At 32.0% G+C, this 12,183-nt stretch overlaps 1 protein-coding gene across 2 annotated transcripts in view; it reads left to right on the top strand.

The window, feature by feature from the left end:
• Rbp6 (RNA-binding protein 6) overlaps nt 1–12,183 on the top strand; it is a 324,961-nt gene that overhangs the window by 272,133 nt on the left and 40,645 nt on the right. For both annotated transcript variants that reach the window (XM_065344750.1, XM_065344752.1), the window contains exon 8: nt 9,959–10,041. In XM_065344750.1, the coding sequence (XP_065200822.1) occupies nt 9,959–10,041 (83 nt within the window). The remainder of the gene's footprint in view (nt 1–9,958; nt 10,042–12,183) is intronic.

Genomic DNA, 12,183 nt, shown 5'->3' with positions numbered 1-12,183 from the left:
ATTCGATTTTGAAAAATTCATCAAAAAATCCACTTCAACTCCTGAAATTTTGGCCGGTGATGCTTTTTTGCTTGGATATTTGTTATTTTATTGGCTGGATAAAGGCAAAAAAAATTGATAGTAGAACTAAATTATAATATACATATCTATAGTTGGGTGAATGAGGTCAATTTCCTACTTTGCCACCTAGGTACCTATTTGTTTCTTTCTTTAGGTATGGTATAAGTATCCTGAAATTTGGAAAAAATTGAATAATTTTAAACCAATGCCACTTGAGAATCAAGTTTAGTTGAAATGCAAAAAATGGTAAGCGCCAGTTTATTTCCTGGCCAACGGTTAAAAAATGAAGTATAGAGGACAATACATCATGCAAGAGCTACAGTCCATAGCGGTGCTGCTTTTTCTGAGTACCTAGACTTACCTACATCGCTTCGATTCACCTATTATATGTATATATAAAGAACCACCCAGACCATAACTAAGCCAGTAATTCATAGAGACACATATAAATTTTTTTGCTTGTAGGATATAAAACACGTGTAAGTCTGTTTAAAAAGAAAATCATGTCGTATATTTTAGCAATACAGTTTTACGAACAGTTGTATGCGTGTTCGCGGAAATGTTCACTAATCTGGACACTCTACGACAGTGAATTTTTAAAACTCACACGAGAGCTTCATATCAAGAGGAAAACACTGCTAGAAAAAACTATAATCGTTGTGAACTGTGCAATGGACAGAAACACGCGACATCATTGCATTTCATTAGCTTTCTCATGCTAGATATTTCATAATCATATGGTATACCATTTTAATGCAATTAGAAGTATGAAATTTTAATTTCACCTCACGCATGCAACATACGAGTATTAGGTAATGCAAAACATTTTAATTTTTTTGAATCGAATCGCGCAATTAGGTATTTCGTTTTTTTCCGCTACAGATACCCGAGGAAAAAATTTTTCCTACTGCAGGTATTTTGTTTGTCACAGTTTGACACGATCATCTCATTCATGTCGTTTCACGCGAATGAAATTATAAGGTTAATTTTCGGGCGCACGAGTAGCTATGCATTTCACGCGTGCACCCCAAATTTTCTTGTCTGAAACAATTACCTTCGAGCATACGGGTGTAAATCATAAGGCTTCGTCACCATTAAAAATAAAAACGCTTCCTCTCTTTCAGCTCGATGGTAAATCATTTTCTACAATAAGAAAAATGATAAATTCATCTGCGACAAAAACATAGCCTCGCTTTAGCAAACGGCAACCTTCTCAATTACTTACCAGTTGCACCCGTAGTTATAATACCCACTTACTTTCAAAATATCTGATTTAAGACGATAAGGAACTTCGACATTTAGATTTGCAAATGATTTTGAATCGATTTCCTAATGTTTCATAAATTTTTAGACAAAAAAAATCAAAGAATCATACTTTGCATTTTAATAAAATTCTCAAATGCAAGAAATTGATTGATTATTATTTCTGCTTAGAATTGATTTTTTATGTGATCCATTATTACCTAATTTGTGTGTTTCTTGGAATACTTTTGGGAGACTTTTTATTAAAGAGACATTTTTTGATAGAACATATTATGTATTTATTTTGAAAGTTTAAAAGCTAAAATTTTCAAGTTTATCGTCCCCTTCGCCTCATTTCAAAAAATTTCATTTCGTTCAGCTTAGTTCAGCTACACCTCTTCTATGCCCTGGTAATTGAATAATTTCGCTCATTCAAATTTTAAATGTCAACAATCCTATTTACTCGTACGTTATTGCGTAATCAGCAATGGATAAAAGGCAGCCTTTTTGTTTTCAACAAAATATTAAAGACGGTCTATCTCGCATACTTCGGTATAACATTTTTCAATACCAGTGACAAAAAAGCAAGCACGAGCACGAGTACATATTCGACGATAGTTGCGAAATTAAAATCATAGAATAGGTATTTGTACAAGTAAATTCATTCGCGAAGCAAAAAATTTCTCCAATGCGGGCGCGTGTTGTAAATGTAGTTAAGGTATCATTTAAAGCAAAACTCACGTGTTTCTTTCTTCTTTTTGCATATTTTATCCTCGTTGGCGTTATCGCTATATTTGTTGAGCACCGTATAATTTTTTATGTGTACTTCAATCTGTCACTTGCAAGTGTTTTTCTGTTACCTATTTCAGCACAATGCAAGTGCTCACCTAAAAACCATTTGATGTAGAATTCTTTTTAGAATGGAAATAAACATGAAAATTCAACGTCACAATACTTGGGCGTAGATTTCATTATTATTATTTTTTATGCAAGTAGGTACGAATATTCTGTGAGAAGTTTTTGAAAAGTTTTCGCTGTTGTTACAGTGATGTAGATATCTGTGTAGTGTATTTGTATTATTATTATACATACCTACATGGCCAATTCAATATTACTTTCGTGATGTTCTAAAACCCTGCATAATTGTTAAAAATGTTACGAACATTTTTTTTAATGTAAAAATTAATTTAAATGGTCAAAAAATGACCAAACTTTCTAAAAAAAAAAGTTTGAAATGCTGTGAAAATTGTTGAAAAGAACGTTTTTCATTTTTAAAAATAATTTTCAGTTTGAATTTTTCCTCTTATTTTTTTTAATCAATTTTCATTTCATGTTTCAAACTTTGTGAGCACTATAAAACCCATTAGCTCTTTCTTATTGATTTTAACCGTGATTCTACACGAAAATGTTGCTTCCATCTTTTTAAATTTGCCTCTGGTTGTTTTGAGGTAAAAACTTGTCAACATTTCTTCTTATTTCCACTATTTAGTGGTGTTAATATTATTGTGAAAATTCTCGATGTGTTATTCTAAAATTTCTTCACCCCTACTCTTTCCTTTCTCTCTCAATAATTTAAAAAAAATAAAAGTCTGCATAATATTTTGAAAGCATTTTTTTAGACAATTAAAATTTCAACTTCGAATCCGTGTAATTTAATTGATGAAGACATAGATTATTCAACCTTTCGAGTTACAATACCCAATCAAATACCACTAGATGTAGGAATGTACTTACATTTTTTTTTTTTTTTTTTTTAATTTCAATAATCAGTGCATCGAATAATCGAAAATCGATGAATCTGTGTTATAAGCTGTACGCATTGAATCACCGCAACACGCCCGTGTCATTTATTATCCCTTAACATTGATTAATATTTTTTTCATATTCCGAAGTGAAGAAAATAAGCGAGAAAAAAATGTCATTATTTCGTATTAATATAACGTAAACGGTGCGATGTTTCTGCAAAAATATCGTAAATTATTCGGCGGGATTTTTTTTTGTTAGGGAAGAAAACGACGACGAAAAATTTCAGTGTTGCCGTATAAAATTACCTACTCGAGAATGGAATTGCTATAATTTTTTACACTAACGTACGTCCAATTACGTTGGGCGGTTTGTACGTCAGTTTTTAGCCATAATTCAAACTACAATGATAAAAGTTCGCCAAGTATTTTCTAAATTTTTATAATTGGTCGTATTTTCTAATAGGTGATGCATGGTAACCGCATTCCAGAAACGTGATTAAAAAGCTGGTAGCCGTCCTGGAACATAATAGAAACAGCTATTGAAAAAAAGTTCTAAATCATTCATTGTTTTCAGTCAATGAGTGCCTTTAGATGGGGTGACTTTTTAAAGTGCTTTTTCGTTTCTATTGTTAATCTTAACCGTACCACTCTTTTGGTTTTTACTTCCAAAAATTGCCAAGTTTGAAAAATGCTACTCTATCATTCTTCGGTTGTTGTTTTTTTTACAGCTATAACGCTTTGTGATTTTTTTTTTTTTTCATTTGATGGATTTGTATTGCTTTTTACGCAGCTTTATTTGTGAATAATTTTCGTGTCGTAGACCTTGTAGTTTTCTCTTGTATATTTGAAGTGTTCTCTTATACTGTAGCGCGGTTGCATTATTTAACATCTAAATAACATCGATGAGAAAGTTCGATTAATCGCCGCGCGCTGTCGATTTTACACAAAAAAAAAGTTTAACTTGTTCCCATTATAATGAAAGCTAATTCCACGGTTTTTCAGTATAAAACGAAAAAAACCACACACAACTATAAAAAATGAATTAGTGCAGCGAGAAATAGAAGTGTGTTCCAAATTTATGCGTATAAAAAAAGGAAATTAAACGCTACAATGAACATCTTGTAACAGAGCGTTTAAAAACAGTTTTTATATAAAATTTAAAATTATAAATCTACTAAAAGAAAAAAAAAGTATATGGTACATGCGTAAAAGAAGCGAGAATTAACGATTTAAAAAAAAGGGCTAAAGAGATAACCAAAATATGCCAGAGCAATGAAGCAACAAAAACGAATCTTTGAAAAAAAAAACAGTCCATTTAAAAATCCATTAACAGCCCCCTTAATTACTCGATCCCCTTGCGTCTTGTTTGAAAATTTTGTTACTGCGATAACGAGCTTCTTATTAAACAAAGAGCTCTTTAAACCGAGGGCATATAATTTATACTGGGATAAACATTTAATGTAATTTTCTTGGCGTACAAAAAAATAAAAAAATTAATAAAAAATAATTTTTTTTAAAACGAAATGCATGCGGATTTTTTGTATAACTTTGTGTAAAAGGACGAAGTTTATATTTAACCCGTTTATCGAAACGAATATAAACGTGAAAAATGCGCCAAGTATAATTGTTTTTTGAAAAAAAAAATAAAATAAAAAAAATACATGTATACGTATCGTAATGGGTATTTATTCGTGCAGTTTTCCTCCATACTAATCCTAGGCAAAATATTCATCATTTTATTTAATTCGACTACCTACCTATATCTTAGGCTAATCCACGTGATGTTTTTTTCCCTAATGAAATTATATGATGTGCTGCGCAAAATTTGACCTTATTTTTTCATTCTATTAGGTATTTTTCCATGTTGAATGGCCTATTAAATTTACCCGTGTGATGCTAGTATTTCTCTTTCACACGAATTCATAAATACAAATATATAAAGAAAAATGTAAACGATACCTACCTATTTAAAAAAAATGTCATTCGTGTAACTTTCAAGTTTGAGTATTATTCAAAATTAGTTTAAATAGGTATCATACCTGAAATCTTGGCGAATAAACCCCAAATCATTTTGTGGTTTTTCACTTTTGAAAAATAAGGTTCGTGCATCCTGGGCTAGATATAACGATTTAGGCAGTCCACGTGAAAGATACTCGTATTATGTATATGCGGATGTTTCAACACATGTGACTGCGGTAAAGTAAACGAGCTAACAGAAATTAATATAACTGGGCATGATGATGGATTCGCATCTGTCAAGGGTGTCTCAGAGCGTATTTTTGCGATCTAAACTTGCTTGTAGGAAGTTGAATTACATTATGATTTACCTTGTTCAAACTGTCTCTGACTCTCGAGGTATCAACCGAGGAAATTTTCCAAGTATCAACGCAGATTCCTCATTAAGCCTTATGTTAAGGTTTGCCCATATGAATTGAATGCTATGTTGATCATATTCATTTCTCGTCAACCTATAGTTGAAAACTTGTATGGGGTGAATCAACGAGATGGTTAATATAGTACTTAACAAATTCAATATTTTGAGTAGGGATGAGATTTCTATGTGCATTTGCATACTTATTCTTCTTATTTATTTGTATAGGTGCGAATATTATAATTCTTTGTTCTTTTTTGACGTACCAAAGTATTATTTTTTATTTTTATTTTTTTAATATTTTGCATTTTTTTAATTTTTTACGCGCTACATTTAAGAATACTTTTTAACAAACCAATTTAATGAAAATTTTCAGCTAGGAAAATATACGAGTACATTTTGTCACATCACATTTTTATCAGATTTTTCCCGACTTTTTAAAAAATTGCAGCAATGTGGGTACATTGTGGTGGGGAGGAGGGGTGTAACTTTACGCTTTCAAATTAATACATTTTGAAATGGTAGGTAGCTTTCAACCTTGGTATTGATTATGAAAAGTCCAACTTTCACCTTACAGGTTCAACATCAACTTTTTCCAATTTTAAATATAAATTACTGATTTTAAATCTTTCATCTATAATTTCTTTATAGTCCTGCAAACAGATTTGCTCTGAATTTAAACCGTATTGAGATTTAAGCGTTCAAATTTTGGCAGTTTCACAGGGAATCTCAAATGCGGGAAAATTGGGAGCTCACCTCCTCCTTCCGACCCCACGCTCGTACGAAAATTGCGTAGCTGAAAAGACCTGACAGTGTTGCCAAGTCGTGAATTAAAAAGCTCAGATTAAGAGGAATCCGATCTCTTCAAAAATTCTAAGAATTTTTATCGGGGATTTTTCCGAATTTTTCCTGAGTAAAAATATCATGTTTTACAATATATTGATTGCTTCTTAAGCCACAAAGTTTCAATTTTAATTTTTTTCTCCAGTTTTCAGGAGTCGGATTTAATATCTAAATGTTGACTTTATTTAATGTAATTAGAAATTTTGGAAAGTTGGTCTTTTTTTTCACAGTTGCTAAAAGTTTGAAACATGCCAAAAGCCAGTGTTACGCGTCTTGCGTCTTCGCGTATTTTTCAATTTGACTTGGCAACACTGTGACCGGATTCTACATATCAGATTTCCATTTTTGTTCCTGATACGTATAACAATATCTACCCCATTGTGTTGTATTTACGGCGAACTGGTTATGCAAATCAATTAACATACGAGTATTCTTAACGGTACTTGCGTAAGAACTTGGAAGCATTGTTTGAATTGATATGTTTGGATTTTGGAAAAGTTGATTTGCATAGATAAATATTTTAGATACAGATATGAATTGTAAAAAAAAATATCTTTTTACCCTCTTCTTTCCGCCAGCGGGTTTCTTCCAATTCTCCCAATAAAAAGAAGAACAAGATTTTCTAGAACGATTGAACGAGTTTAAAAAATACGAAATTTCGCCAGCATTTTTAATAACCAGATACTTGATAGGTGAGCCCGTTTGCAGTACAGCGATAACTCCTTTTATTCTTTTTTTTTTCCCCGTTGAGAAACAAATTGAAGACTGTAAATCTATATAAGACTATGCAAATCAAGCGAATTTGTTGACGACGTGCTTATAAAAAGAATCAAAAGTTACTTTTTAAACTTGTACTTAACGACTATCTTCGACCTTAAGAACTTCTTTGAAATTTCATTTGTAAGTACGTATTTGAAAAATCTACGCTTCCTTAATATTCGTGTTCCGGTTGGCCTTTCTTTTGATAAGTACACTTCTTGTGGAACAGTATCCGGTGGTTATAAATCTGATCACGGCACGGACAAATTCTTTTCTTTTGTAAGTACAGCACGTTTGGAGTAAAATTATTTCAGATAACGAAATAAAAAGAAACCCACTTTTGAAATGAGCACGGTTTGTTGGAATGTGTGGTACTTTTGTGCTGACCATTTGAAAAGATTTTTTTCCTGCTGTATTTGTGAAATCTGCGCCAAGTCATAATTCAAAATGAGTATAAATTTCTTTTTTATAACCTTATATACTTGGGTATTCATATTTTTTAACGTGCGTTTTTCACTCGAAAAAGAAATGCTCGCGTACCTATTTGTGAAATAATTTATACTTTTTCAAAATCTATTCGTAGCTCCTTCAATTTACAACTAGGGCAAAAACTCATCTGACGAAATGTATCTCCTGCCCACCCCAGTGATCGAAATTTCATTTTCATTACTGATATCGTGAAAGTGCGTTTTCCCACTCCTCTGTTTACGAACCACCTAGTTCTGGGACCAAAAAGTTATTTTTTGATTCTAAGCACCAAAAGTACATAAATTGAAGTGCGCATGCGCATGCGGTGCTGAAAACGCGCTTTCATGATATACGTAATGATATATGTAACTTTCGGTGCTGTATTGTAATATATGTACATGTACATATGTACCTTCTATTGAAATTTTTTTCTTTCGACAAAATTTGTTTTTGAATGTTCAAGATAGGCAACGTACGCAATTCGAGTTTTTTTTTCAGTGGCACTCGATCAAGTAGGTACATACCTACTTATCGTTATTTAGTCGCTCGTTTTACAGGTACCCTGTTTTGTGTACCTAACAGAGAAAAATAAACCATTAGCGCGTATACATCAAGTATTGCAACGCATGGAACAATTAATTCGAAATTTATACACGTTTTCGTGAATCAAACTTTTTACATTAACACATGGCGGTAGATAGATAGGTTTTTTTCCACGCAAAGATATATCATCGTAGCCGAAAGAAAATCCGTCAAGTTGTTTTTTCATCCGTGTCAAACGTACGCGTCACTTGCGACAGAAGCATTTTAGAAATGCTAAAAATTGAAAAAAGATATAATTTAAGAGGGCAGGAGAGAAAAAAAATATGAAAGAAAAAGATAAAACGCGCGAAAAAACCAAACGGTTTCGCTTACTATTTGTAGAAAAAAAATGTCATGCTGAAATGTGTTATCGCGTATCATGGTACAAAAAATCAACCGCAGGTCGGCACAGCTAACAGAAAATACTACAACAAGAAAATAGCCCTTGTTACCCATTTCAAAATGAAAGACGCTATCGAAATTACAATTTTTTCTTCTCTTTTGAAAAATCAAATTCCGTGATATCGGATGCATTTACTACAGTGTACCTATGTTGATATGTATACGAGTAAGAAATATTTGAAAGCTACGATAAGCGACGATGCTTGTTGACAATTGTCAAAAGAATAAAAAAAAAAAAAATACTGAATTCGCGAACGTTTCAATGTAGGTATTGTAAACGTTGAAATGGAATTTTTAAATAAACGCCAAATTGAATAGAAGAAAAAATAAAAATTTATAACCATTTTCGGTTTAATGAAAATTGTAAAAATGTTCCCTAGCTTTTGTTTAAAAAAAAAAAAATATGTCCCAACAGTCTGATACGCTTTAAAAATTATGTACTTTTTATCGATCGAATTCATTTTTGAAATGTTATTTCGAAAATTATAATTTTCAAAGCTTTCCCCTAAAAACTCCCACCAATTCGTAGACATTGCTAGTTTCCTTGGACCAGAATTCGTTTATCAGTCGATACTGCTATCTCTCTTCTTCTTCTTCTTCTTTTTTAATTTTTCAAATACCAGCGGGGACTATACCGTTATGAGAACAATTTTTTTGTCTGAATGACAGTCGGAAATAAAAATCGTATTTCCTACTTCGAGAAATAGTGCATTAATTTTTTTTTTCATTTCCTTCTTTCGGTGATTTTATTTCGATAGCTGTGCAGTCCGCTGTTATTTAAATGGAACCATCTAATAATACGTACGTATAATAGATGTGTCATTGTATGAGCTCACTTTTCGCCAATTTTCTTCGCAAGATTCGAGTAAAAAACTAGGTAGTTTTTTTCAACGTTTAATTATTTTTATGTTTAATGTTGTTATTGTTGCTACTGTGACAACAGATGCTGCAAGTTGACAGCTCATGCTCTGTGCTCAAGTTTGCCATCTACTTTTTTATTTTACTTTTTTTTTCAGTCGAATTGCCCCTTGTTGAATTGAAGTTATTGCATTACTTACTCATTAACTTCGAAAAGTCATAACCTAAAAGGAGAAAGATTGGATCTAAGTATAGGTTAACTCTGATCTGATTAAGTCTGGTTTAATTAAATTGGGTCCGGGGAATGCTTGGTTCTGATCAGATCTGATAATACTTACAGCCTGCAGGTCTGGTTGAGTTATGATCCAACAGTTCTGATCAGATCCGATTCCAATCAGGTTTCTTCTACTGGATTTGATCAAGTACGAACAGGTTTAATACAAATCAAAACTTTGATCTAATCAGATCTGAGTAAATCTGGTGAGATCGAATTCAATTCAGGGAATGTCTGAACTTCTGATCGGATCCAGTAATTTTCCATAAAAATGCTACCTACCTACGTAAATACTTTTAAATAATTATAATAGTCAACAAATTATTTTAAGTTATGTTTTGTTTTTCTGTGCAGGATTTGGTTTTGTCACCTTCCATTCAGAAGATGTTGTTGAAAAAGTCTGTGAAATACATTTCCATGAAATTAATAATAAAATGGTGAGTACCTAATCATTCAATGGTCTATTTAATTGACTTAGGTATTTTGCTATAATTCCATCACCATAATATAAATTCTGTATTTCTTGAAACCAATATAAGGTTATAACTGGATAAAGTGGATGCCTTGTTATAGTAGGTATACATACATGTAAGGGTAAAATTTTCTATTGTCTGTCGATAAAAATATGCGTAGTTTTATTACATCCTAAGAAATCCTGCGTGAAAGAATATAATATGTATGTAGATGTTCAGCAACTTACGTACCTACCTATGAAAACTCAAAGAATATATAATATTGTATTTTAATGTAATAACGAGGAAATAACACAAACAAAAATTCTGACATGATGGAATTTGTTTGCCAAGTTGAGAAAGCAGCATAAGAAAATAAATATGCTAGTCGTTGTGTGAGATAGATACGGTTATAAAAACTCAGCGTGTGTGTCTGTGTATATAGGTATAAGGAGAAGTGAGTAAATCATCCATCTTTCATTGCGTAAACTACGTCAACATTCTTTAGAGTCCCAAAGCTCTCATTGCATTGATATTATGAAATAATTTTGAATATTATATCTACCAATGAGCGAGCTCACGAAAACGGTCCGGTAGACTTTATTGCGTTCAATTTTGAGATAAGTTAAACTTTTAAATACGCAAACTTACGCATATTGTGTAGGTACAAGCTATTCTAGGGATTTTTAGTTTTTATTTTTTTCCTAAAAGCTTGTGAAAATATTCTTTCAAATAATCGAAAATGAAAATTCACGTGCCGATTAACAACTCATTACCTACTCAGTGGATGATTAGTGAAAAAAAAAAATAGAAGTTTAAGTGCATATTTTACTTACCTACCGTACTTTTTTGGTGATTTTTCATAGTTTTCTATTCATTCTGTGAAGCCTTAAAAGACCTACCTTCATTTTTATTCAAAGTTAATGTGGAAGTGTTTGATAGGGTTTTTAGATTCAACTGGGAAATTCTTCGTGGAAAATAGTTTTTCAAGATTCATGAAAGTTTTATCGTAAATTTTTTAAATGAAGTATTACTTTTAATAAAAATGGGTATGTACATTTATGTAGGTTAAATTTTTTCAAACTATTTCAGATTCCGAAAAATACATGTTTAGTTTCAACAGGGACATTAAAAATTAAAAATTTTTCCTGAATGCGTTTATGAGACGGGAATATTTTTAAAAATGTCCTCACAATTCGACTTCACGATGCTGTGCGGTGGAAAAAATGACATCGTAGCAATAATTCATTGTCGATTCTTGTGTCAAAAATATCAGAACTAAGAGAGCTAGGATGATCATTTTTCATTTGCTGTTTTGAGAAACTTTCCAACGAGTAATGAAAAGAAGAATTTTCAGTCTATCTTGATACAATTCTTCAAAATACTTCATTGAAATTCTCAAATTTCTTGCATTTGATTTCTCGAAAGTCGAAAGCGCTGAGTGTGAGAAATAATTTCGGTCACGATGTGTTGGAAAAATTTTAGTAGAATAGTTAACTGTTTGTTTTGAAGAACGAAGCAAAATTGCCGGTACTAGGTAGCTTAGGTAGCTGTGCGCTGAACGAAACTATGAAAAAATTATACCTAAGCGCTGTGTTAGGATAAAACAAATTTTCATCGGAGACGGCAGCGGTACAATACAAGCGATTAATTTTACGCATAATGTTGGTATATTGAAAAGGCAACTCGAAGGAATTACAATCGTATGTACGTACATGGTTTGCAAGCGAATAAGGCGAATACACGGTACGACAGGTTTCAGCATACCTCGGCGATGTCAAGTCTTTCTTCCGCTTGTGCGTATTTCAAAATAGAAAGTTTATAGCATCAAAAGAACCCTTATATTTATAAGTTATTAATTCTATCGTGACAAGCTTTTTGTTGGAAGTCTAGATTGATGATGACTGCTTATATAGGCGGCGTAATATTCTGGATTTTCTTACAATAAACCGCATCAGTTGCCTTTCGCTACCTTTTCTATATAATCCCGTGATGTTAGTTTTTCATTGCGTTGCCTGATAAATAGTACAAAAATGGAAATTCTCGTCCTCGTTTTTAAAAACGCATGAATTTATTTAGTCATCATACGTATATTCATGTAGAAATTTTCCTCTTTTCGTATTATCA

The sequence above is a fragment of the Planococcus citri genome, chromosome 1 (genome assembly GCF_950023065.1).
Source record: "Planococcus citri chromosome 1, ihPlaCitr1.1, whole genome shotgun sequence".
In the NCBI taxonomy this organism is placed as follows: Eukaryota; Metazoa; Arthropoda; class Insecta; order Hemiptera; family Pseudococcidae; genus Planococcus; species Planococcus citri.
This window is presented reverse-complemented; position numbering and strand designations above follow the sequence as displayed.